Source organism: Myxozyma melibiosi, assembly GCF_037950935.1.
Source record: "Myxozyma melibiosi strain Phaff 52-87 chromosome Unknown BZA70scaffold_8, whole genome shotgun sequence".
Lineage (NCBI taxonomy): Eukaryota > Fungi > Ascomycota > Lipomycetes > Lipomycetales > Lipomycetaceae > Myxozyma > Myxozyma melibiosi.
In genome coordinates, this window is record NW_027042922.1 from 494,050 (window position 1) to 517,622 (window position 23,573).

The 23,573-nt window shown below is 52.9% G+C and overlaps 13 protein-coding genes across 13 annotated transcripts; 8 read left to right on the forward strand and 5 right to left on the reverse strand.

Annotated features, from left to right (window-relative positions):
• The first annotated feature begins 76 nt into the window (after window positions 1-76).
• BZA70DRAFT_280804 (pyridoxamine 5'-phosphate oxidase-domain-containing protein) lies at window positions 77-2,311 on the forward strand. The gene has a single exon (XM_064913029.1). The coding sequence runs from the start codon at window positions 350-352 to the stop codon at window positions 2,033-2,035; it is 1,686 nt and encodes a 561-aa protein (XP_064767495.1). The 5' UTR covers window positions 77-349; the 3' UTR covers window positions 2,036-2,311.
• Window positions 2,312-3,048, reverse strand: BZA70DRAFT_280805 (uncharacterized protein). The gene is made up of 2 exons (XM_064913030.1): window positions 2,706-3,048; window positions 2,312-2,667 (listed from the first exon to the last, which is right to left on the reverse strand). The coding sequence occupies exons 1-2, from the start codon at window positions 2,880-2,882 to the stop codon at window positions 2,464-2,466; spliced, it is 381 nt and encodes a 126-aa protein (XP_064767496.1). The 5' UTR covers window positions 2,883-3,048; the 3' UTR covers window positions 2,312-2,463.
• BZA70DRAFT_249369 (kinase-like domain-containing protein) lies at window positions 3,029-5,634 on the reverse strand. Its single transcript, XM_064910679.1, has 2 exons — window positions 5,005-5,634; window positions 3,029-4,953 (listed from the first exon to the last, which is right to left on the reverse strand). The coding sequence occupies exons 1-2, from the start codon at window positions 5,352-5,354 to the stop codon at window positions 3,252-3,254; spliced, it is 2,052 nt and encodes a 683-aa protein (XP_064767497.1). The 5' UTR covers window positions 5,355-5,634; the 3' UTR covers window positions 3,029-3,251.
• Window positions 5,635-6,179: 545 nt separating this feature from the next.
• BZA70DRAFT_280810 (uncharacterized protein) lies at window positions 6,180-7,587 on the forward strand. The gene has a single exon (XM_064913031.1). It carries the CDS (start codon window positions 6,317-6,319, stop codon window positions 7,529-7,531), a length of 1,215 nt encoding a protein of 404 aa, XP_064767498.1. The 5' UTR covers window positions 6,180-6,316; the 3' UTR covers window positions 7,532-7,587.
• BZA70DRAFT_280813 (anaphase promoting complex subunit 8) lies at window positions 7,588-9,531 on the reverse strand. The gene is made up of 3 exons (XM_064913032.1): window positions 9,351-9,531; window positions 8,096-9,289; window positions 7,588-8,038 (listed from the first exon to the last, which is right to left on the reverse strand). The coding sequence occupies exons 1-3, from the start codon at window positions 9,452-9,454 to the stop codon at window positions 7,777-7,779; spliced, it is 1,560 nt and encodes a 519-aa protein (XP_064767499.1). The 5' UTR covers window positions 9,455-9,531; the 3' UTR covers window positions 7,588-7,776.
• Window positions 9,532-9,749: 218 nt separating this feature from the next.
• Window positions 9,750-11,631, forward strand: BZA70DRAFT_280814 (uncharacterized protein). The gene is made up of 2 exons (XM_064913033.1): window positions 9,750-10,070; window positions 10,166-11,631. Exons 1-2 carry the CDS (start codon window positions 10,058-10,060, stop codon window positions 11,254-11,256), a joined length of 1,104 nt encoding a protein of 367 aa, XP_064767500.1. The 5' UTR covers window positions 9,750-10,057; the 3' UTR covers window positions 11,257-11,631.
• A 779-nt stretch (window positions 11,632-12,410) lies between these two features.
• BZA70DRAFT_193116 (uncharacterized protein) lies at window positions 12,411-13,646 on the forward strand. The gene has a single exon (XM_064910056.1). It carries the CDS (start codon window positions 12,608-12,610, stop codon window positions 13,337-13,339), a length of 732 nt encoding a protein of 243 aa, XP_064767501.1. The 5' UTR covers window positions 12,411-12,607; the 3' UTR covers window positions 13,340-13,646.
• On the forward strand, window positions 13,388-13,825 carry BZA70DRAFT_225221 (uncharacterized protein; the record flags this gene model as incomplete). Its single annotated transcript, XM_064910209.1, has 1 exon — window positions 13,388-13,825. A coding segment is annotated over one exon (438 nt), but the record flags the coding sequence as incomplete, so codon positions are not given.
• Window positions 13,826-15,379: 1,554 nt separating this feature from the next.
• On the forward strand, window positions 15,380-16,067 carry BZA70DRAFT_280818 (uncharacterized protein). Its single transcript, XM_064913034.1, is given in 2 exon segments — window positions 15,380-15,691; window positions 15,702-16,067. 1 exon segment carries the CDS (start codon window positions 15,395-15,397, stop codon window positions 15,614-15,616), a length of 222 nt encoding a protein of 73 aa, XP_064767503.1. The 5' UTR covers window positions 15,380-15,394; the 3' UTR covers window positions 15,617-15,691; window positions 15,702-16,067.
• A 153-nt stretch (window positions 16,068-16,220) lies between these two features.
• Window positions 16,221-16,733, reverse strand: BZA70DRAFT_280820 (uncharacterized protein; the record flags this gene model as incomplete). The annotated part of the gene is made up of 1 exon (XM_064913035.1): window positions 16,221-16,733. A coding segment is annotated over exon 1 (239 nt), but the record flags the coding sequence as incomplete, so codon positions are not given.
• BZA70DRAFT_193092 (uncharacterized protein) lies at window positions 16,574-17,185 on the reverse strand. The gene has a single exon (XM_064910055.1). The coding sequence runs from the start codon at window positions 16,988-16,990 to the stop codon at window positions 16,679-16,681; it is 312 nt and encodes a 103-aa protein (XP_064767505.1). The 5' UTR covers window positions 16,991-17,185; the 3' UTR covers window positions 16,574-16,678.
• Window positions 17,186-18,970: 1,785 nt separating this feature from the next.
• BZA70DRAFT_249377 (uncharacterized protein) lies at window positions 18,971-19,156 on the forward strand (the record flags this gene model as incomplete). The annotated part of the gene is made up of 1 exon (XM_064910680.1): window positions 18,971-19,156. A coding segment is annotated over one exon (186 nt), but the record flags the coding sequence as incomplete, so codon positions are not given.
• Window positions 19,157-22,436: 3,280 nt separating this feature from the next.
• BZA70DRAFT_193173 (uncharacterized protein) lies at window positions 22,437-23,374 on the forward strand. Its single transcript, XM_064910057.1, has one exon. It carries the CDS (start codon window positions 22,548-22,550, stop codon window positions 22,884-22,886), a length of 339 nt encoding a protein of 112 aa, XP_064767507.1. The 5' UTR covers window positions 22,437-22,547; the 3' UTR covers window positions 22,887-23,374.
• Window positions 23,375-23,573: the final 199 nt, after the last annotated feature.

The following is a 23,573-nucleotide window of genomic DNA, read 5'->3' on the forward strand; positions in this document are numbered from 1 at the left end:
TAAATGTGATGACGCAGGCGCTCGAAAAAGGTTTCCGGGTCTGGACGGTTCTGCACCTGGTATTCTATCATAGTATGTGGGTTGTGTTATAATACATATACTGTAGCATTATTCCTTATATACTGTTATATATACTATTCTATTCTATTATATCTACTATCTCTCATCGCTGCCGAACCCTACCGCAAATTGGCCCCGGTCCGAGATCCGAACAAGGTTCAGAGCGGTCGAGACGCAGCACCAACGAACGCGCGTCCACTTTATCGGTCTCCGCCTCTTTTTAAGCTGCTCCTCCTCCTCCCCTCCTCCTCCTCATCAGCATCACCACCTTCTTCTCATAGTCATCACCATGAAGGGCTCTCTATCCCTCCTCGCTCTGGCGCTCACCGCCTCCGCGTCCCCCCTCTCCTTCCTCACAAACAGCGCCCCCGAACAGGTCCTATCTCAGCCCTCTCAACACACCCTCACCCGCCCCTCCGTCGACGAAGCAGCCGTCCAGGCCCGCAAACTCATCAAATCAGAGGCCTTCGCAGACATGAACACCGTCTTCCAGTCCGGCCCCCTTGCCGGATCCGCCATCGGCCTCCTCGAGTACTACGCCGACTGCTCCGAAGACGGCTCCCTCACCCTCCTCATGGTCGAAGTCGGCCACAACTACAAAAACTGGCTCGAGGGCTCCCCCGTCTCCTTCTCGATCAAGTACTCCCCCAAGTTCTTCTCCCTCTCCCCCGCCTCCGAGCCCCGCGCCTCCCTCGTCGGAAACATCTCCTACGTCGAGGACGAAGAAGAGATCAAAAAGGCCAAGCTCTGCTTCCTCCACCGCCACCCCGACGCTAAGGCCTGGCTCCCCGGCAACAAGATCCACAAGACCGCCTTCATGACCTTCGTCCCCGAGTCCGTCTACTGGCTCGGCGGCTTCGGCAACGTCGCCTACATCGGTGACATTCCCATCGACATGTACAAGAACGTCACCCTCGACCATCCCCATCCTTCCCTCCCTCACTTCCCTCCTCACCACGGTGACGGCCCTGACGACGGTGACGACGAGTACGAGCCCAAGCACCCCAACGGCGAGCGCCCTCCTTATGGTGCTGATACTGAGGGTCAGGCCCCTCCTCCTCCCCCTGGTCCTGATGGTCAGGCCCCGCCTCCTCCTCCTGGTCCTCATGGCCAGCGCCCCCCTCCCCCTCCTCCCCATGGACCTTCTGGCCATGAGGGTCACTACCCTCCCCCTCCTCCCCCTCCCCATGGACCTTCTGACCACGACGGTCACTACCCCCCTCCCCCTCCTCCCCACCACGCTCCTTCTGACCATGACGGCTACTACCCCCCTCCTCCCCCTCCCCACGGTCCCTCCGACCACGAGGGTGACCACGACGATGACTACCCTCCCCCTCCCCCTCCTCACCACGGCCCTCCTTCCGACCACGACGACGACGATGACGACGAGGAAGACGAGCATTTTCCGCACTTCAGACCCGACCCTTCCTTCCGCCGTGGCCGCAAGCCCCACTTTGACGACGACGACGACGAGCCCCGCCGCTTCCGTGGCCCGCGTCGCATGCGCCATGAGTTTGAGCACGAGGAGGAGGAAGACGATGACGAGGAGGAGGACAAGCACGAGCGCAAGTTTACTCCTCGCCCGCCTCGCTTCGGCAACCGCGAGCCTTCCGAGCGGTTTCCCGGCGCCCGCGGTCGCCGCCCCGAAGGCTACGGTCGCCCCGGCCCTAGTTTGAGAGAATTACACGGTCGCTCGCAGGATCTGATGCAATGCCTGCACGAGGACGAAAGACTGATTCTCGACTCTGACGAGTCCACTGTCGTCGACGCCATCCGCCGGTGCCAGAAGCTGATCAATAAGCGCATGAACAAGGCCGGCAAGAAGGGATGCCACGACAAGGCCGGCAAGAAGACCCACGGCGGCGAGATGCAGATGCCTCCTCGCGACGGCCCTCGTCGCGAGAGAGCGATGCAGGCGCAGCGGGATGACGAGTCTTCTGTCTACGGCTACGTCCGCAGGATCTTCTTTGCTTAAGCGTTTTTTCTTTGTTTTTTTTTACTGCGAGTGAAGCGTTTGTTTTGTTTATGGGATTTCGGCTTTGCTTTGTTTTGTATTCTCTCTATATAAATCTCAGTTTCATTTGAGGTTTCAATATAGCAATCTTTTCTGCAATCTTTTTTACCTACAATCTATCGGTGACTTTTATCTATCGATTACACTTTTTTTCTTTCTCTTTTTTTATATTACTATCATATTTGTTTTTTCATTATTTGGTGTTATTTATAAATGGAGAATTTACAAAATTATGATAGAACCGTAGCGTAGATTTAGAAAAACATAGAGCAGTGAAACAATCCAACAAACAAAACACAGCATACACAAACAAACAAACGCCGTGAGCAAATCCACAACCTCGTCATATATAAACCTGTAACTATAGCAAACACCCTCTCCTCATACTCTCATACTCTAAACAACAGACGACGTCGACGTATCAACAATACTGCTTTCCTGTCTCTGCTGCTGCTGCTGGGGTTGCTGCTGCTCCGCCATCGCATCCCGCTCAAACACGCGTCCTGCCGCCATAAACCTGCATCATCATCATTAGCCCCCTCTCTCCCCTCTCTCTCTTCCCTTTTCAAAAATAAAAATACATACAAAGACCCCTGCAGCCCCCCAACCGCTTAATATACTCCGCCTGCACGGCCGTAACGCGCAGCAGACTCTCGAGATCACTCAGGTTGGCTTGTAACTGCGCCAGCTGCGAGTGCAGATGCGACATCTGCCGGGGTCGCATGCTCGTTGGCTCGATTGATGCGCGGGAGTGGAAGCCGCCGCTGCTGCTCATGGATTGTGGGTTGGATATTGAGGCGCGGTGCATTTTTGTTGATGTGCTGTGGTGGTGGTGTTGTGTAGTGGGTGTGGGTGTGCAGACACGAGTGTTTACTTTTTTGTTGACGACGTGCTGTTTCCGGTTTAGGGTTCATTCTGCTCTCCACACGTGCAGACTGCCTTGCTCTCTATCGTCGAATATCACTTCTATCGCATTTTAATCCACTATTCACAAACTCCCCAATGTAAACACACAAAACACAAACACAAACACAAACACAGCGCATTAACAATGTCAGAGCAACAACCAGCCCTCTATCTCAGCAGTCGTCGCTCTTGGGTTCGCTTCATATGCAGCTCATCATCTCATGATCACGTTCATCTCTCTCTCTCTCTCTCTCTCTCTCTCTCGCAGTGCTCACGCACTCCGCTCATACCGTCTCAGCCACGGACTCGTCACGTCCCCGTCGCCATCCGTGCTCATCAACCACGTAGCGCAATCACTTCCCCTTCTCCCCGCCGGACTTTCCTCCCCCGCTCCTGCTGCTGCTCCCACGGCCTTGCCGAAACTCAACTTCTTTGCAGAGTCCCGCTGGATATCCATAATCGTCCTCGCCATCCCATGACTCTTCCGACTCTCGGCCCCGGACGCCATGATCTTCGCCCGCGCCGCCGCAGCTCCAAGGCCAACTCCCCGCCCCGTAGCTTCCGTCCACGCCGCGCCGGCTCCAGCTCCAGCGCCCTGTCTCTGCGCGTTAATATCCACGTTCTCTTTCAACGCCTGCAGCTGTCTCGCAGACGAAGAAGAGGACGACGACGCAGGCGTAGACGACGGCGAACTTCCCTCGATCGAACTCCGCGATTTGCGTTTATTCGCCGTGCTGCTCGCGCTCGGCAGACTCGGCGTCGAGGCAGCGGTGTAGTGCGCAGGCCGCCGGCCGACTGCCAACGGAGACATTGCCATCGGCGACGCAAACGTCAGCGGCGAGGATTCCTGCATTGTGTTTGCGTGCGCGAGACGGAGTCGGGTCGGCGTGCGGGCTTGCGTGGCGGCGGAGTTGGCGATGCCGCCGCGGGCGGGGAAGGTGCCGAGCGGGGACGCGTTCGGGAATGGCGAGTAGGAGATGTCCATTGGTGAGGCGATTAGGTTGCTGTTGTTGTACGCTTGGCGGAGGTCGGATATGCTGTGGCGGGATGATAGGGCTGATCTTGGGGTTCCTATGGCCTCCATGTAGTCTTGCGAGTCGTCCACTCGTGACTGCTGCTGCTGCTGTTGTTGTTGTTGTTGCTGTTGCTGTTGCTGTTGCTGTTGTTGCTGCTGTTGTTGCTGATAATGCATATACTCGGTAACCATCTCCCTTGCCCTCGTCTCAACAGCCTCCTCAAAAGACGCCTGCATACTCTGATGATGCTGTAACAGTTCCTTCTCATACCTCTCGTTCCTCTCCCAAATCGCAGTCAACTCCCTCTCCCGCGCCGTGATCTCAGCCTCATGCTTCGCAACCATCTCCTCACGCGCCCGCAGCTCGCGATGCAGCTCGACAAACTCGCGCTCGCGCCGATGTAACCGCACGACCTCGGTCTGCAGCAGATCGTGCGTCGTCGGCCGCTTCTGCGGGTTCAGCGACAGGCAGGCTGAAATCACTTTCTGCAGCGAGGCGGAGTAGCCTGCGGGTACGGCGGGGAATCTGCCTTCTTTGATCTTTTGCGCGAGCTGCAGGTGTGATTTTCCCGTGAACGGCGGATGCAGCGCGCATAGCTCGTACAGCACGCAGCCGAGCGACCACATGTCTGAGTGTGGCGTGTAGGGCTGGTCGAGAAGCACCTCCGGGCTCATGTAGTACGGTGTTCCAACATAGGTCGTGGCGAGCGAGTGCTCGGGGTCGATCATTTTCGAGAGGCCAAAGTCGCCGAGCTTGACGGAGTTGTCGGCGTCGAGAAACACGTTCTCGGGCTTGATGTCGCGGTGCAGGATGCAGGTTGCGGGGATCGCGGGCGGGTCGTCGTGCGGGGAAAAGAGGCTGCTTAGTGGAGGGGGGTCGACGCCGTGGTGGCAGCGGTAGAGGGCGAGGAGGAGTTGGGTTAGTATGCTCCATATTATTGTCTCGGGGACGTGTTGTCTAGTACCGGTTAGAAAGAACATCAGCTCAGAAAGAAGATAGAGTACTCACCCTGCCTCGCGGCAATTCCGTATCAGCTGCGCAAGATCCCCTCCTCCACAATACTCCATATACAAATGCACCTCCTCCGTATCCGGATCCCGTTCATGATGGACGTACTGCACGATATTCTGATGCCGGAGCCCTTTCAAGATCCGCAGCTCGGCCAGCAACTGATTCCGCTCGCGCTGGCTCATGCGGCCGTACGAGATCTCTTTGCGGACAAGCACATGGCCGTCCGCTTTATGTCTGACCTTGCGGATCTGGCCGAATGTACCGCGGCCGATGAGCTCGAGGGCTTCGTAGTGGTTGCGGATGGAGGGCGTTGAGGACGCGGGTTGTTGTTGTTGAGTTGTTGACATGGGTGTGATGTCTAGGCTGTCTAGGCTGGCTAGAAGTGTTGGTATTAAAAATTATAGAAGAAGTGCGTGGTGCTGATGCTGCAATGCAATGTCTCGAGGATGTACAAGTTCGTCGTGATGATGATTATAGAAGATGCAAATGCATTGTGTTTGCCCGACCGAGAGAGAAGAGCACGGAACAAAGACAGCAATGACTTTCTTTCAACAGCAAAAGCACAAATCTGTCTGAGTAGACTGCACAGTAATTCAAGTCGTGCGTGGATTCCGATCTCGAGCTTGGGCGGCGCTGTAGTAGACCAGCACCTCCTCGCGGAGCAAAACACAGTCGGCTTTGTTTACTTTGTTGTCACGGAAACCGAGCCGCAGGTGACAAATGTATTATGTAATATGAGATGAGGGTAAGATCACGTGCGAGGGAGGGGAGGAATCACGGGCATTGGGTTTAATCGCGAACAAGGGAATTGTTTATGGATGAGAGAGAGATGTTGTCTGTTGTCTGTAGTCTGAGTACATCTGCTGTGCTGGTGAAGATGAGTCTGTTCAGTGTATTCAGCGAAAGTCGGCCTCGGTATCGACGCTGACGAGGAGTTGCGACGCAGTTCTTTATTTGCTGTTGTTAATTGTTCCCCGCAGTTTTATATTGGATATTGCAGAGCGAGTTGGGGGCAGGAAGAGGTGCTGGTGTTGCTGTGAACATACAAATAGCTGAAATAAGTGAATATGGAGTAAAGAATAAAGAATAATCAACAAACAGCAGAAGAAGAGAAAGAAGAGAGAAATCTGTTCCTGTCGTTCGTATCTCTCGCTCGTTGCTCTTCTCCTTCTTCTTCCTCTTCCTCTTCCTCTTCCTCTTCCTCTTCCTCTTCCTCTTCCTCTTCCTCTTCCTCTTCCTCTTCCTCTTCCTCTTCTCTCTCTTCTTCCTCCTCTCTTTCTCTCCCTCCTCTCTCTCTCATCAACTCACCATGCGCCTGCGTCCCAGATCCTCCCTCGCGGAGCACTGGTTCCTCCTCTTCCTCTCGCTCTACATCGCCTCCTTCTACGTCAACGGCTACCTAGCCCACCCCCAACGCAAACCATCCACCCCCCCTCCACAGCACGAAGACTACCGCCTCTCCGTCTCCGACCCATCCCTCCCCTACGGCCTCGCAGACCAGCACCGCGCCACCCACCGCCCCCAACAATCCCTAAACTACCTCGTCAACTACACAAACCTCGACTTGTGCTTCGTCTCCTCCGACGCCATCACCGGCCACGCCGGCATGCCGCCCTGCCGCACCATCAAATCCCTCGTCGAATCCATCTCCTCCGGCGGCCGCGTCGGCATCGACGCTCCCTACGTCCCGCGCGACTGCGCAATGTGGTGGTACACCACCGACGAGCTCTGCGCCGTCATGGCGCGCTACAGCCTCGTCTTCTTCATTGGCGACGAGTCCCTCGCAAACGTCTTTGGCGGCCTCCTCTCGCTCCTGCGCGAGGACGCCCATCTCGGCGCCGTTCTCGCGCAGCGGTTTGACCACGAACGGTTAATGACCTCCTGTGCGTGCGACAGCGCCTATCTCGACTCCGACATCGCCTGCGTGCAGAGCCGGCCCACGAGCGTACGCGAGATCTATGATCTCGATCGCACGCAGATTAAATGCCGAACGCCCGGCCTCGCGCCGTTCGTCGACGCTCAATTCGTCTCGCTCGACGGGTTCCCGCCGGCCGAAGACGACGTGCGCAGGCTGCAGCACCAGCTCGTGAGATTGGTCGCGCGGGACTCGAAGCCCGTGGCTTTCGTCTACAGCCACGGCGGCGCCCGTACGAATCCAAAGGGGTTCAACCCTGACGAAACAGCCGCCTGGCTGTCGCACGTCCGCGACGCAGTCAGGGCCACCATCCCGCGCGTGGTTGCCGTGCGCGAAGTGTTTCTCACCGCGGGCGCGACCGGGCCGCAGGTGCCGGACCAGATGCTGTTCACGCACGGGCTGCAGGCCGCGCAGCGGTTCGAGAGCGACCTGCGCGCGCGGGCGGAACGCGTCGGGTTCGACGTCATCGGGACGTGGAACGCGACAGTGCAGACGCGGTTTGCGGCTGACGGGGTGCATAATCGGGTGCCGGTCAATCTGCTCAAGGCGACGATGGTCGTCAACTGGCTTGATCTGGCGGAGCCTGCGTATCTCTCGGGGGGTCTGTAGGGGTTGCTTGTGTGTGTTTCTGTTTCTGTTATCTTGCTATTTACGTTCTTGCTTGCATTCTTGCATAGTATGATTAATGACGACCTATCTAATGTAATTCAACACCAACAAGTTATGAAGTGAGGTGAGGTGATGTAGAAGAAGTGATCATGAGATGAGATAAGATGAGAAGCCAAACGCCGATGCATGACATAACATAAAAAGCCCGAAAAGGAAAAACAAATAAAAATACTAGAGAAGAACAACTACCCCCTCGTCCCCATCTCACTCTTCGCACCCACTCCCCCCTCACCAGCACCAACCTCCGAGTTCTTGAGCAAGACCGCATACCGTTCTGCGTTGCGCTTGTCGCCGATCTGGCGATAGAGCTCGATCAATTTCTGCAAGATCGAGGGTTCCGAGTCTGAGAGCGAGAGCGCGCGCGTGTAGGCTTTTATGGCTTCGGTCGGGCGTTGGAGTTTGTCGAAGCAGTTTGCGAGGGCGATCCACATGCGTTGGTCGTAGGGTCTAGAGTGATGTATGTTAGTGGTGACTGATGAAGAGAGAAAGAGAGGGGGGACAGACGTTAAGGCGGCGGCGCGCTGGTAGTAGAAGAATGAATAATAGTACATCTCGATAACCTCATAAGCCTGTCCGAGACCATACCAAGCGCGAGCGTCTTTACTGCTGACTTTCAGAGCGCGACGATAACTCTCGATCGCGGCTCTCGCGTTCTTGAGTTCCATATACTCGTGTCCCATCAGCGTCCACGCGCCGAGACAGTTGCGGTTGAGGGTGAGCGCGCGGCGGTAGTAGACGACTGCTTTCTCGTGCTCTGATTTGAGCGAGTAGTAGTTTGCAATGATGCAGCACGTCTCGGGCCGGAACTTGTCGGTCGCGGACGCGAGCTGCGCGAGGTGCGCGAGCTTGGCGCGTTGCTCGGTCACGTAGAGCACGTTGGAGTACATGTCCATGTCGTCCAGTCTGTGCGGGTCCAGCTTGACGACGTGGTCAAACAGCCGCGCGGAGTCGTCGTACTCGAGCGCGTGGTAGCACAGCATCGCGCGCTGGATCTCGAGGTAGACAAAGTTCGGAAACACAGTCTCGAGCTGGTCGAGCGTGATGAAGACGGACTCGGTGCTTTGGAAGAGCTCTTGCGAGGTCGCGACTTCAAAGAGCTTCGTCATTACGTGTGTCGGGGGTAGCCGCGCAAGCACGTACGGGAGCTGGTCGATCGAGGACACGCAGTGGCTTAATTCCTGCCACGCGCCCCAGTTATACGGGTACAGCTTCACCGAGCGGGCGAGCGGTTCGACCGCCGCCTTTTCGCACTTGTGCTTGACGAGCACGATGCCGTACAGATACAGCAGGAAAGGGTCATCTTTTGTCGCCGGGGATCGCGTGAAATGGCTCTCGAGCTCGTTGATGATCGGCACGAGCTGCTTGTTCACCGTCGCGTCGCCGTCGAGCGGACCGAGGATTGCCTCTGATTGTTCGTCGCGTTTTTTCTCGCCAGAGATGTATCGCGCGTAGAGATGCAAAAATATACACTTTGCGCTTGATGTACTCACCCGCTCGAGCTTCTGCGCAGCGCGGTCGTACTCGCGACAGTCGAAGCAGGCCTTTGCGAGCAGGTAGCTCCTGCTCTCGGAGGGCGTCATCTCGTCTAGCGATTTCACGTCGATCAGGATCGAGTCTGAGTCTGGCTCGCGCTCGGTCATGGCGTCGTCTGCGGCGTCGTCTTCGAGCTCGGGGAGGCCATTGAGCGCTTCTGCTGTCCTAATGAATTGTAAGAATACCGCACAGACTGGAAGGATCAGAGGAAGAGGAGAGGAAGTACCATTTAGCGGACTCGTAGAGACATCGGTCGCTGAGCAGAAGATATGCCTGTTCGAGATTACGCGCAAGATTCTTGTAAAACGACGGATCCGGCCGAGTGCCCATCTTATTTACTGCTTCTATGTATCTTATTGAAAGAGATGGTGAAGAGATCAGGTGCAATCAATAAACAACGAAATCAGGATATCGCGCTTAAAAAGTCACAGCGGATGCGTCTTCAGATCACTGTGAGCTGCGGGGGTTTGTGTGATTAACGTTGAATCACGTGCGGGGCCACGCGCGTCCCTCGCGCGTGCGGACTAAGAAGCGGATACGCGACGGAGGAGATGACGGGCGGAGAAGTAGATTGTTTAGCTGTAGATAAGAGATATAGACAAACAAACCGCATACAGAAGTAAACTGCTGCTGCTGCTGCTGCTGTTTATTGCAGAGGAAGGCAGGAATGCAGTGAACGACGCGTTCTGCGGATCTGAGGAAGGTTGCGGCTCGGAGACCCCGAGTCGAGAAGAATGTACTCTGACTCCAACTCCATCCCGTTGCGCTCCTTGACCTGCTCTCTTTCTTTGTTCACCTTTGTCCTTGTTGAAGAGAATAACAGCTAAGTACTGCTGTCTGTTGAAGTAACTAGCTTGTTACTGCTACTGCTACTACTCTCACTTGACATCGCGTACGGCTTGAAACAGCTGCTTCGTCAAGACTACATCAGATATGGAAAACTCAGGTAACTAAACCTCCCTCCTCACCCCTGCACTCTGCTCTCTACAACCACGATCGAGACACGCACTATACACAAACAGCAAAACTGACCCCTCAAAGACTACACAGATCTCTCGACGCGTCGCCGGGACCCGCGCGGCCCGGCGCGCGCGCGCACGCGTACACCTTCTCCCCGGAAACCCACAGCTGCATCATCATCATCATCATCATCTGTGCCTGCGACGACGGCGCTGCAGGCAGTCGATGCAAACACCGACAGTCCGTCGCCGAGCAAGTCGTCGCCTGTGCGGCCGTCGTTCTCGCGCTCGCGCTCGGCGAGCTCGTCGCCGAGTAAGAGCAAGAGCGCGAAGCAGATCGGCGAGATGCAGCAGCAGCAGACGAAGATTTATGCGTCGCCGTCGTTGGGTGCGTTGGGGGTTCCTGGATTACCTGTGTCGGCGCGACGACGGCGCGAGGAAGGGGCGCGGTTGAAGGTGTTTGCGGATAGCAAGGAGGAGGGGGAGGAAGATACGAGAAACGACGCGGAGACAGATGAGGATGAAAACAAAGAGAATGAGATTCCACTACAAGACCGGCCAAAGTACGCGCACCTGCAGTCGGAGACGGCGCAGGCGAAAGGCAGCAGTGCGCAGCGGAGGGTGTTTGCGGATATTGCAGAGAACGATCCGCGACGGCGGCGGGAGGCGCGCGGGGGCTCGACGTCGACGTCGACGTCGCCTACGCGGAGACAGGCGCAGGATCGCGAGAAGCGCGAGATGTTGAGACGGCAGCGGGTGGACGACGCTGAGACGGCGGCGTTGATTGAGGCGTTGGATAACGTGGCTGCGGTCGCGAGCCGGCTGGGCAGGCGGGAGTCTCAGGGTGTGTGGGATGAGAAGAGGAGTGAAGATGGAAAGAGTCAAGGGAAAGGAGGAAGAGGAGAGCGAGAGGAGGTCTACTACGACGACGAGGACGAGGATGGAAAGCTACAATTGCCGGGGTACGTGACGCCTCCGCGACCGAGGATTCGGAGGTTTGCGGCGGAGGACAGCGTGGGGCCGTTGCTGAGGGCGAGGGAGGAGAAGCAGTGGCCGCTGTCAGCGCCGGCGAAGGGGCGGAAGTTGTTTGAAGCGGCCGAGATTGGGGGACGCGTGCGACGGAAGCTGTCGTTTGAGGTTTACGATGAGGAGGGAGGGAGTAGAGGAGAGTAGAGTGCGGCGATCATTGCTGTTCTCTGTTCTTTGACTCTTATTATACATGTTATTATACATATGACTATATGTTTATTACAACGGTTATTACTACATGTGATGCAGTGAAGAGCAAAGAAGTATGAGCAAAGAAGTATGAGCAAAGAAGTAAAAGATGATGAGGAGTCAGGTGGATATTGCTAATAGTCAAGATGAAATATTACCGATAGAGGCAGGCAGGACGAAGTGGCGTTGGAGCCTTCGACGTTGTTCGATGGGGTTGAGTAATGATACTGGTTTTTTTTGCACTTGCTATGTATTAATCAAGTAATGCTCTTTATAAGAAGATATGTTCTATATATCTACAACAGATACACATCCTATTCTACACATACAATACCCATCTCTTCTCAGAATAAGAGTCACAGAAACAGCTGATTGGTCACAGTCCCACGATGCGGCTCAACGAACCTTAAACCAAAACCTTAAACCAAAACCTTAACCTCGGTCTCGCCACGCAGAAAAGGCGCGAAATTTGCTTCGACGGCGGCCACTCAAAAACCGAGTTTGCTGCCGCTTCGCCTCCTCTGCTTTTGGCTGCAGCTTTGTGTGTTTACTATTCTTGTTTTTGTTGTTGTTCTTGTTGTTCTTGTTGGTTTATTGGGATTTATTGTGATTTATTCTTCTTCTCTTCTTCTCTTCTTTGTCTTTTCTTCTTTGTCTTCTATTTCCTGTTGTCGTTCCTGTGAAGAGGTTCTCAGTTTACCCCGCCACCCTCTTCACCTCACCTCACCACCTCACCACTTCACTCCACTCTTCAACACTTCAACACTTCAACTAAATCTCTTATCTTTTCACTACTCTTCTCTTTTCTACTATCTATCAGCACCATGTCCATCTCCATCGTCGCCGCGGCCGGGGCCTACTAAGCCCCCTGTCTCAACGCACGCTCATCGATTTCCGGATACTCACGCTTGACCTCTACTTTTATCTCCTGGGTTTGAAAGACTCTCAAGACTTTCAAGACTCTCAAGACTCTCTCTCTCGATCAGTTACACTCCTCCTCTCCGACCTGCGCCTTTGCATGCGTCGCTCCCTCTAAACAGATCACTATACTGATAAAGAGAAAAAGAGTCATCCTCTCTCTCTCTCTCTGAGATCGTCCTCGCTGCTGCTTGCTCTTGCTTCTCCAGCCTGCACCTTCTCAAACCCATCTCGATTCGGCTTTTTTTGATTATTGGATTGTCCTGGTCACACCGACCCCTTTTATTCTCTACCTCTGTCGCTGGTGCTCCTGCATTCTTCGACTTTTCTGTGCCGCCTAGTCTTGCATAATCTCTCTTGACTATCCCGCACTCTCTCTTTTCTCGATATGTTTTCTCTTGACTCCTACTCCGCCCCTGCCGCCTCCTCCAAGAGCTCGAAAGAGCCCTCTGGTCTGGCCGTCGCGCAGATCCTCGCCTCCCTTTCCTCCGCCACCATCGACGTTCCCCGCAACTACGCCGTCGACTTCTCCTCCACCTCCTCCTCCATCTCGATCCCATCCGGCCTGTCGTCGACGTCGTCATGCGAGGAATACACGCCTTCGCTCTCGTCCTCGGTCTCGTCGATCTCCTCTCTCTCCTCGCTGCGTCTGTCGGCCGATTCCTCGCCCGTTCTAGACACCGCCGCGCAACGCCTCGCGTTCCTTCCCCTCCCACAGCACAGTTCCCAGCCTACGGGCGACCACAAAGGCCTCGCGGCCGAACTCCAGCAGCAAATGCTTGCCGTCCAGCGCGGTTCTTCGCCGCGCCGCATCCCGGTCCGCGCAAGCATGCACCGCCGCCACTCGGCGTCGTGCTCTTCCTCGTCGTCAGTGTCGAGTCTGCCGACGCCGTCCAGTATCCGCTCGTCGGTGTCCTCCTCCTCCTCCTCCGCGCCGCTGTCGACGTCGTTACCCTCGTCGAGTGTGTTGGCGGCAAAGACCAACTCTGCGGGCCGCGTGTCAAAGTCGGCTTCGCTTAGTGGATGCAGTCTGCCTGCGTACCAGAGCACGGTTGCGTCGCTTGTGAAGCACGCGGGCAAGCGTGGATCTTTTGTCAGTTCGCTAGTTGGTATGTTTTGATATGTCTGATGTTCAAGTACACAGTACAAAGACAATTGTGTTAACTCTATAGATTCCGCTACGCTTATGATTGAAAGCATCTGGCCGTCAGCTAGAGACGCGCCTCCGACGAGCGATCCTGCGACGCAGATTCTCCCGCTGCGGACGTTTATCGAAGAAACGCTGCGGCGGTCGCGAACGAGCTACTCGACCCTGCAAGTCGCGCTGTACTATCTCTGCTTGCTGCGCCCGCACGTGCAGGATCCGAGCAAGTTGCGGGGCAACATGGGCGCGCTTAACTGCGGGCGCCGAGCGTTCCTGACGAGTCTGATGCTTGCGTCAAAGTACCTGCAAGACAAGAACTACAGCGCACGAGCGTGGAGCAAGATCTCGGGCTTAAGCACTGCCGAGATCAACGCGAACGAGATGGCGTTTCTTGTTGCGGTGGAGTGGCGGATTCATGTGCCGGAGGACGTGTACGAGCGGTGGTCGAACGTGCTTCTGAGCTCGACTTGTATGGTTGGGAATTGGAAGCGCAGCCAGAGTCTTGTTGAGGGCGCAGTTTGTTTGGCGCGGAATAGTTCTGTGGTTGAGAGCGGGTGTGGAGATGCTGCGAGTGCGTATGTGAGTCGGTATGCGGTGGAGGAAGAAGTTCGATGCTGACGAGCCGACTTGCTGCGTACGATTTACTATTCATCTAAACAACATCACGATACGACCGACTACAAAGAAACGACAGACAGACAGACAAAACCAAAAACAGACAAGGAGAAAGAACATTCTTTTTTTCTTCTTTATTTTATTTAGTGTTGTTGTTATTATATATTATCTACAAAGAAATTATTTATACTTACAATATAATGAGCGATCACAATTGATTATGAAGATGACCCCTCTCTCTAGTATTAAGAAGAGGAAGGGCGGAGAAGAAAAGGAAGGGTGAAGAGGCTTGGTTTATTAAGAGAGGAGTTATTAAGAGGAGAGGAGTAGATTGGGTGGTATCGCTCTGATCGGCGGTGAGGGAAGAGAAGAGAATAGAAGTGGGGTGATTGATTGTTAAGTCAAAACAGCAGCGAGCGAGTGATCGATAAGTACATGAACTAGAAGGTGGTCTGTAGTTTGTGAGGAGAGAGAGGAGAGAAGAGGAGAGAGAGAGGAGAGAGAGGAGAGAGTGAGCTGATAGGAGAAGAAGCAGGTGCAAATCTGCCCACTTTCCCTCCCTCCTTCTAAATAGATGGATGGCTATCGATCAGATCAGCGTCTCGGCATTTATCCAGCGCGTGGTTTATTAGCGCATGGGTGTTTATACTCATATAGTCATATAGTTAGTTGGCTATATAGTGCTTAGATGAATAAGAACAGTGTGGAGTATATGCGCGATGGACTGATGCGATGATGCTGATAGAGCTGGATCGGGGAAGGCGGAGCGAACCGTTTCTTCCTTCCTCTCTCTCTTTCTCTTTTCTGTTTCTGGTTTGTCTCAGACTGACGATGATGATTATGAAATCATCTACAGTAAATATTTTCTTGCAACTTTCTTACGGCAGGACGAAGAGAACTATCAAGATCGGGAGAGAATGATGTCTGAGCAGGTCCGGGGCAGTTGAGCGATGTGGATGGCGATGTGTAATAAATGATGAGAGGAGGTGAGGTTGTAGTTGGTGTTTGGGGGTAGATGTGGATGTGAATGTAGATATGGAAATAAGACGGAAGAGTGCAATAAGAACACAAAGTGACCTTATCAACTTATTCTCAACACCACCCATCCTCACCCACCCCCTCAACCAATCCCATACTCAACCTCCCTCCCCATCTCCCTCTCCATCAAGCAAAGCCAAGCAAGCCAACAAGCCAACACTACGCCACATCTGTCTCCAAGCAAGCCATCCTCCACCCACACTATACTTTTCCAATCCGCCGTGCGTCGCGTCGAGCGTGGGCCCGCTCGCTCGCTCGACTAGGGTGGATATGACTACGACTACGACTACGACTCTGAGCGATTATCTGTGTTTGTGTGGGTTGGTATGTTGGTTTGGACTGCGGCGGGGCGGGCGGGCGTGGGCGGCGTGAGGGTTTATGAGTGTGGGTGAGCCATCTTCATCTTCTGTGAGGTGGTGCGCTTTTGTCTACTTACTACTACTGTTTAACTACACCTACACTCATGATTCCTTGAACATTTTAGTACACCCCTCTCTCTACATGAACTTCATCTATCAAAACCTGCAGCTGCAGAACGCAGACTGTCCGCGATGGTGGTGGTGGGGGACAGGGCGCAAGGATACACACGGACCACTTTAGGGGAGAAAGTTTTACTGATAACGAACGTCCTATCTCGAGCACGCTGAGGATGAGAGACTGTTGCTTTTCTAGTAGTTGTTGTAGTTTGTTGTAGTTTGTTGTAGTTTGTTGATAGCTATGATTTATGAGTGGATGGGTGTAGACTAGATATAAGAAGAAGAGAGGAGGAGGAGATGACGGTGGTTATCTTGAGTCTCGTCAGACTAAACAGACAGACAGACAGACAGACAGAAGAAAGTCACTTATCGGGCTCTGTCTCCGTACTCATCCACTATCTCCTCTATCGCACTATCTCTGTCGCCTATGCCAGACCGACGTTTACTATTGTAGCTTAGCTAGACCAGACGTGTTGAACCTCGGCTTTGCGAGAGTGACTTTGCTGAGCAGGCAGAGAATATAGAGTAGAGAGTAGATAGAAGAAGATATGTTGACGCAGTATCTAAAGAGAGGAATAGTATCTGTCTACGAGAGGTGAAGAAGTGATCATCAAGAACAGACAGCTTATCGATAACCAAGTCGCGACGCATGCGACTCCGTCCGCCGTCTGACAAACCTGCATGACTGCGACTGCGACTGCGACTGCGACTGCGACTGACTACGACTACGACTACAACTACTCGAGCGCCCGAGCCATGCCGTGCGTGCGTGCGTTGACTCGCGGCGGGAGAAAAAGAGAGAGAGAGAGAGAGAGAGAGAGGGAGAGAGAGAGGGAGAGAGAGTTTGATTGATAACAGGGCGAGAAAAAGAAAAGAGAGAGAGGAGGAGGAGGGAAAAGAAGGTGTGGGCAGCCACAGAGGGACCGGGTATGGTGAGTCTGTAGGGACGCATTGGCCTGTGATGTTGTATTCTCATATGATAGAGATTAGAGAAGCAGCTTCATACAGAAGATACTAGAGTAGAGCAGAAAGAACAAGAGCAACAAGGCAGGATGGAGAACAGATGAAGACTATTAATAAAGAGAGCGGCGCCGGCAAAGTCGGGAAGGCGTTTAGGAGGCGGGCGAGGCGCTAGGCAGAGAAGAGGAAGAGGAGATAGCGAACGACAAGGCAGGAGAATAAAGATTTAGGGGCAGATGTGGCGGTGGCGGATGTAGAGTAGATGGTGGTGGTGGTGGTGGTGGTGATGATGAGTAGAGTGTGCAGAGAAGAGAAGAGAAGAGAGAAGAGAAGAGAGAAGAGAAGAGAGAAGAGAAGAGTATAGAATAGACAGAAGAGTATATAGAACAGGATATAGAAGAGGATACAGAACAGGATATAGAACAGGATACAGAACAAGAACAACACCCAGAAGAGAAGAGCAGATGCATTCTCTGATACCCGGAAGAGTGCTGCGCGATAAGTCATAGATATGAACAAGTCTGTAAGAATACTTCATCTTAAACTGATAACTAACTAATAACTATACTAGCAACTATAGACTACCAACAACATCTCTCTCTATAACTAGAAGGAATCTAGATACAGGCGGTAAGTACTCCCCTAAACGGCAACCCCCAAACAGTCTTCACACAAAGTTATTGGCGGAAGAACAGAGTCTGTGGCTGCGGCCCGCTTCGGCGGCAAGCAGGAGGCGACAAGTCTTGTTGCTCCCTACCTGACTCTCTACTTGTGTATACTATACTATTCTATTCTATTCTACTCTATTTCTATTATTATTATTATTACTGTTCTATTCTATTCTATCCATTCTATATATCTAATTTCTAGTATTTACTACTACTCTACGCTCTCTACCACCTTATCGTGAGTCATGCCCTAAGCCACTTATCTCGCTATCACGCGACACAAGCCGCGCGACATAAACCGTATTTTGATACCCTGCGGCTTGTCACGGTATCGTCTATCGGAGGTGGTGAGGAGAGGAGTAAAGAAGAGGAGAGGGGAGTAGTTGTAGAATAGTAGTAGTGTAGTGTAGTATAGTAATAATAGTAGTAGAAGATATTATAACAGCATACAGAATAATAGACAGAACAACATCAGCACAGAAGACCAACGCTATCGCACTTCGGCCTCGCCAGTCCGAGCCCCCGACAGTCATTTGGCAGAGCTCCGGTTGGTGGGTCTGTGTCCTATCGGTCGGCCTCTATCGCGTCTTTATATCTTCCTCCACATCGCCGCCCGCGCCTCTTCGTGTCTTCTATTATCTCTGTCTATCGTCCTCCTCTCTTCCTCTCCTCTCTTCATCTCCTCATCTCCTCCTCTCCTCATCTCCTCATCTCCTCATCTCCTCATCTCCTCATCACTCACTACCATCATCGCTACTCTCATCACTACTCTCACCACGGCCGCCTCCATCTCACCCCCCGTGCTGCCTCCGGCCTCCTCGCTCACGAGCCTCTTGCATGACCCGCCCTCTCTCTTCTCTGGCCCTCCGTCTGCATCCCACCGCCGTTCCTCCAGCGTCGCGAGCTCCTGCTCAACCATGATCGGCCGCCGCGACTCTGTCTCCTCCACCGCCTCCGCCTCGGCTGGCCCGTCCCAGGCCCTGCCCGTCCCCCAGCTCCCGCCATCCTCGTTCGCGGACTACGACCAGAAAAACCGCAGGCCGTTCGTCAACAACCTGCCCTCCCTCCACCAACTCAACTCGTCCAACTCCCCTCCCGCGCCTGGTCCCCCGCTCTCCTCCTCCGCGTCCTCCACAAACACCCTCCTGACCCCCTCCCCCTACGAGACCGCGTCCTCCTCGACCTCCTCCGCCCCCGACGCCTACCCGCTGCAGCAGCAGGCTTCTTCCTTCCCCAACACCTCCTCGCTCAGCTACTGGGCCGCCGCCTCCTCCAACGCGACGACCCCAAACTCGGAGCGCAGAATGTCCTTCTCCTCCACCTCGTCGCAGTACTCGCTGCCCTCCATCTCCTCCACGCCGTCGTCGTCATACAACTCCTCGGGCGGGTTCTACCAGCCCCCGGCGCCGCTGCTCCCTCCCCCGGCGTCAATACCACAGCCTATCCCGATCTCGTCGTCGGCGTCGACTACGCCGACTGCTACCGTCCCTTCCTTCCTTCCCTCTCCTCCCGAATACTCCTCCAGCGCCTTTCCCTCCTTCTCACAACAATCCCAAATACAACAACAGCATCAACAACAGCAGCAGCAACAACAACAACAACAACAACAACAACAACAACAACAGCAGCAGCAACAACCACAAGCATACTACAACGACCCCTACCAATCCTGGTCCTCGTCGCTCCCCCCCTCGCAGCAACAAGTCCAGCCCCCGCTCGTCCGCCGCCCGTCCCTGACCGCCCCGCGCTCGTTCGAAAACCGGTATCCGTACCCGCCCCCGTTCTCGCACCTTCCCCCTCCGCACATGCACCCGCACATGCAGCACCAGGCGCCGCTGCAGGACCGGCCGTTCAAGTGCGACCAGTGTCTGCAGAGCTTTAACCGGAACCACGACCTGAAGCGGCACAAGCGGATCCATCTGGACGTGAAGCCGTTCCCGTGCGCGAACTGCGACAAGACGTTTTCGCGCAAGGACGCGCTGAAGAGGCATACGCTGGTTAAAGGGTGTGGAGGGAACGTGAGCAGTCGGACTAGTCCGTCGACGGAGTCGTCTGCTACTGTGTAATTTCTTTTTCTCTTCTACATGTCTTGAATGATAATGAGTTGTTCTTTTTTTCTTCTTTACATGTCTTGAATGATAATGAGGTGTTTGGGGTTGTTTGTGCTATTTTATTCTATTTTCTATTCTCTTTCTTTTCTATTCTGTTCTTGACATTGGTGGTATAGACTATTGTATTCCAGGCGGGTGTTCTTTTTCTATTCTTTCTTCTTTTGCTTTACTTCTTCTCTCTTGCACGATGCAGATGCATATTTAGCAGAATTGCGTTCGTGGGTGGGTTACTGGTTGCCAGCCAACTATAGAACCACACCCGGAGTTTTCTTGTTTATTCTTCCTATAATGACCGTACATATGAGCTTTGTTGTTGTGAAATGTAGTTTTAGTATTCCTTCTACTTCTATCTATCTAGTGATTGTTTAAAATGTATTCTGCTTGTACCATACACAAGATCTTCTCGTTCATTGAATTCAACCATGGCCGCCGAGGACGAGCCGGGCAGGAGTCGGTCGAGGAGAGCGGCGGAGAGATAAGAGGAAAGTTTATTTGTGGGAGACTAATTGGTTGAGTTTGAGGTTCGATTAAAGTTTATGCTTATGTCGAGGATGTGAAGATGTGGATATGTTTTGATGATATTGTGTTGATATAGAGAGAGAGAAGGAGAGTAGTTGGTTTGATGATAGAATAATGCTAGAGATGAGTACATAGTAGATAAAAGACAAGATCAAAAAAGTACACATCAAGACACCCACTTACATCTTCACGACCCTACCCACACCAAAGCACAGGCCCGTCCACCCGGGCCGTCGGGGCGCGCGCCTGACAGTGAGCGAGAAGAGCAGAGCAGCAAGACCGGATTATTGGGAATTGGTAATCGGCCTGGCGTGTGCGCTCAAGCTGCAGTGCGCTGTGGCCCCGCCGTCTGCTTCTGTGTTGCTGTTGTTGTAGTGTAGATGTGTATGATATCTTGAGATGTGAGGAGAGTAGATCAGCTTGTGTATTTCTATTCTATTCTACCTATTCTATACTATACTATTCAAGCCACCCGCGCTGATCTTTATCATTCGCAGGACAGAGAGGCTAAGAGCTAAGAGCTAAGAGCCCGGGATGGGAGATCCTCGTCCTCAGCTTTGTCCATATGGTTGACTTTACCTAATTTGGTTCCTTTTTCGCTCTTCTCTGGCTATCTATTAAATCTAATTGTCGGGTATGTAAATCTGAATAAGAAACCGAGGTGTTGGTTTCTATATCTGCTGTTATTATTGAGTTGCTATAGTATGTTAATATGATATAGTATTTCATCTGTTCTTCTCATTTGCTCTATTCATCTCAATAACTAACCTAACAAAAACAACAAGAAGAGCAAGAAAGAACACTCAAAGCCAAGTCCAAGTCCACGCAAGACGTCATATATTGTCCCGCATTCAATGTCCACTGCTGGTCTCTATTTCCTCTCTCCCTTCTCTTTTTTCATCCCTCCCTCTCCTCACCCCCCTCCATTCTTCCTTTATTCCCGCCTCCTCGCGCTAACGTTTTTTTTTTCTCTTTTTCCTTTTCTTGTTAGCGTGGTTTTGCTTGGGTTTTTGTGTCGAGTCGTAGAGTGCACATGCAGTTGATACTGCTGACTGCTGATTTCAAGCAGAAATTCCACATTCTTCAGATCTGCATTCTCCCTTTTTCTTCTTTTTTCTCTCTTTTCATCCTCCCATTACTCCTCCTTCCTCTTCCTCACCCACATCTTCATCCTCACTTACTCTACTCCTCTTCACATGAACGCACACAACCTCGCATCCACACCAATCAAAATAAATGAGCGCATATAAACTATAAACTTATCTCGTCCGACTCAAGACTCAAAACCAAGACTCAAACAACCTCCGACTACGACTGACTACCTGAGCACGGTCTCCTCTCCGATTTTCGTTTTCGTCTTGAATAAATTCATGGCATCGGCATAATATATTCACGATAACTAAACTAAAACAGCTACAAACTACCCTCGGAATAGACACGATAAACACATCTACACATCCACACCCCAACGCCACCGCCAGAACGCCACCCGCTGCCTCTCTCTTCCCGCCCACATAAGCTTTCCACCCAACGAACTTCGGTGGCGGTCTCGGGTGGCGGCGGCAAGGCGTTTTTCGAGGGAGATTGCGATAAGAATGCTGTCACGTGGTGATACTACTTTCTTCCCTGTTTTGCTCCTGCTTTGCTTCCTGCTGATGAAGAAGAGGTGATGATGATGATGATGATGATGAAGGGGAGGGTGCTGCGGGATGTGACGACGCGCCGATCTGCTTCTCAATCGAACTTCTTTTAACTTTGCTGTCGGATCAGTGGGTCGACATTATCTAATCGCTTACTCATTGCCTTGATCTGCGTGCTCCTCTCTTCAATACTTGCACGTATCTCATACTGCAATCAACTCTGAGATATCCACGGTCTAGTAGAGCTACATACTCTCTCTCATCATGCAGCTGCCCTCGACACAAGCGAACCAGGGCGTTCGCGGTGGCTGGAGCTTTCCACGTTTCTTTTTTCTGTTTCTTCCTCTGATTCAGTCGACTCAGAGCCCGCGCTGATAAGCAGCAGTTAGTCTGTAGTATGTGCATCACGACTCACTCCGCGCTTTTTGTGGACTGTCCACCACCCTCTTTTCTCGCTCTAAGAGAATAGATCAGGTAGTAAATCATCTACACAGCAGCAACAGCAACATCAACAACAACAACAACAACAACACCCAGCGCCATACATTTATCTCTCCACTCTTAATCAACCCTCGGCCAAATCCTACGACAACCACCGCGCCCCACGCGGCTCACTATTTACCTCCTTCCCAATCCATCTCACTCTCCTCTTCCCTCTTCCCTAACTTCTCGCCGCGTACGGAAAGGTGTTGGGAAGTCGGAAACTTACGCTTGTTCTTTGTTTGCGCTTCTCTGTTTCTGTATGTGTTATCTTCATGCCTTTGATGCTTAGATACTTGTCCCCACGCCGGCCGCCGCGCGCCGTCTTGTCTTTGTCTCTGTCTTTTCTTCTGTCCTGTCCTGTCCTGTCTGCCCCCCACGGCTCACTCCGGCGAGATACGCTCCATCTATCTCCACCCCGCGGCCACCTCGCCGCGCACCAGCACCAGTTCATACACCGCCCGCGGCCGGCGCCGGAAGATGAAACCCACGGCCCACGCCACCGTCGCGCACATCAATCAGCAAGTAATCAAGCTACTGGTCTTTGCTGCTCATCTGATATCGATATTGATAGCTGAGGAGGCTTGAGCATGTACCACCGCTACTTCATTTGTTAATGTGACCGGTGATGGCGGTGGATCGATGATGGGAGATTTTGCGATATAACGCAATTGGAGATGGAGATATTGTTATCTCTCTCTCTCTCTCTCTCTCTCTCTCTCTCTCTCTCTTGTTGTTTGTTACTGTTACTCACAATCCATCGCAACATCCCACTACCCGCACATATCACCCCTCACTCCCTCCTCGCCGGCGACGGCAGCCTCGCCGCCGCCGCTGCCGTCGCCGCCCGCCCGCCCGTCTACACACCGCAGATCTCCATCTCCGTATCCTCCCCACCGGCCGCAGTGCTATCCCGGCCGCCTGTCGCCCACCGAGGCAGCGCGCGCGCGCGCGGAGAGCGAAAGTGTTATCGATCGTCTTGTCTCGTCTCCGGAGATCGCCATTTGTTTATCTAAGTGTAAGGTGAGAGGGGTGTTAGAGGGGCTTGATGATGGGGAGTATCGCAGATATGCGATGCTGGATGACCATGGACTTTTGGATGTGTTGCTGCTGTTACTACTGCTACTGCTGCTACTTCCGTTGACGATGATTTACACACCACTACATCACTCACTCTCCACCCTACAAAAACCATCGTAGACCAAAGAGGAGCATCGCCTTTCTCTCTCGATTAAATATCATTCGCAAGATATCAATATATATTAATAGTTATCTCTGATCTCATTCTCACCCATGTTTTCTTTGCGTTTCTTCGCAGTACTGTTGTCTTCTTGTTGGTGAAAAGTACCAACTTCCTCAAAACACATTCACTGATATCCGCACAGTCACTCAACACGCACTTCATTCACTGTAAGCTAAAGCACGCAGATCTGACGCAGAAACACAGTTCTGTCAAGCAAGCATATACCCCAGCAACTAGTCATCTCACTCACTCACTCAAGCCACATAGATCCGATTCCAAGTCTTGGTTGGTGGTACCGACCAGCTAGGAAGTACGTATGTGTCGGGTCGACTGACCCTAAAACTGTAATTCTCTCTCTCTCATTTCTTTAAAAGAAGAATTAAAAAGTCGGTCGATCTGCTGTCGAAATGAGAGGAAAGAGAAAGAGGCTGGAGAGTCGCCCGACTCAAAAGTCCCGAGT

Excerpts from the sequence above, each read along its gene's own strand:
- BZA70DRAFT_280805 (XM_064913030.1), bottom strand. The coding sequence starts at position 2,882 with ATGCACCGCGCCTCAATATCCAACCCACAATCCATGAGCAGCAGCGGC. Across the intron at positions 2,668-2,705 it reads GTCTGCTGCGCGTTACGGCC|GGGTCTTTGTATGTATTTTT; the intron begins GTGCAGGCGGAG and ends GGGGGGCTGCAG.
- BZA70DRAFT_280810 (XM_064913031.1), top strand. The coding sequence starts at position 6,317 with ATGCGCCTGCGTCCCAGATCCTCCCTCGCGGAGCACTGGTTCCTCCTC.
- BZA70DRAFT_280818 (XM_064913034.1), top strand. The coding sequence starts at position 15,395 with ATGAGTGTGGGTGAGCCATCTTCATCTTCTGTGAGGTGGTGCGCTTTT.
- BZA70DRAFT_280804 (XM_064913029.1), top strand. The coding sequence starts at position 350 with ATGAAGGGCTCTCTATCCCTCCTCGCTCTGGCGCTCACCGCCTCCGCG.
- BZA70DRAFT_249369 (XM_064910679.1), bottom strand. The coding sequence starts at position 5,354 with ATGTCAACAACTCAACAACAACAACCCGCGTCCTCAACGCCCTCCATC. Across the intron at positions 4,954-5,004 it reads CGGAATTGCCGCGAGGCAGG|ACAACACGTCCCCGAGACAA; the intron begins GTGAGTACTCTA and ends AACCGGTACTAG.
- BZA70DRAFT_193173 (XM_064910057.1), top strand. The coding sequence starts at position 22,548 with ATGGAGATATTGTTATCTCTCTCTCTCTCTCTCTCTCTCTCTCTCTCT.
- BZA70DRAFT_193092 (XM_064910055.1), bottom strand. The coding sequence starts at position 16,990 with ATGAAGTATTCTTACAGACTTGTTCATATCTATGACTTATCGCGCAGC.
- BZA70DRAFT_280813 (XM_064913032.1), bottom strand. The coding sequence starts at position 9,454 with ATGGGCACTCGGCCGGATCCGTCGTTTTACAAGAATCTTGCGCGTAAT. Across the intron at positions 9,290-9,350 it reads CTCTACGAGTCCGCTAAATG|GACAGCAGAAGCGCTCAATG; the intron begins GTACTTCCTCTC and ends ACAATTCATTAG. Across the intron at positions 8,039-8,095 it reads CAGCGCGCCGCCGCCTTAAC|ACCCTACGACCAACGCATGT; the intron begins GTCTGTCCCCCC and ends ACATCACTCTAG.
- BZA70DRAFT_193116 (XM_064910056.1), top strand. The coding sequence starts at position 12,608 with ATGTTTTCTCTTGACTCCTACTCCGCCCCTGCCGCCTCCTCCAAGAGC.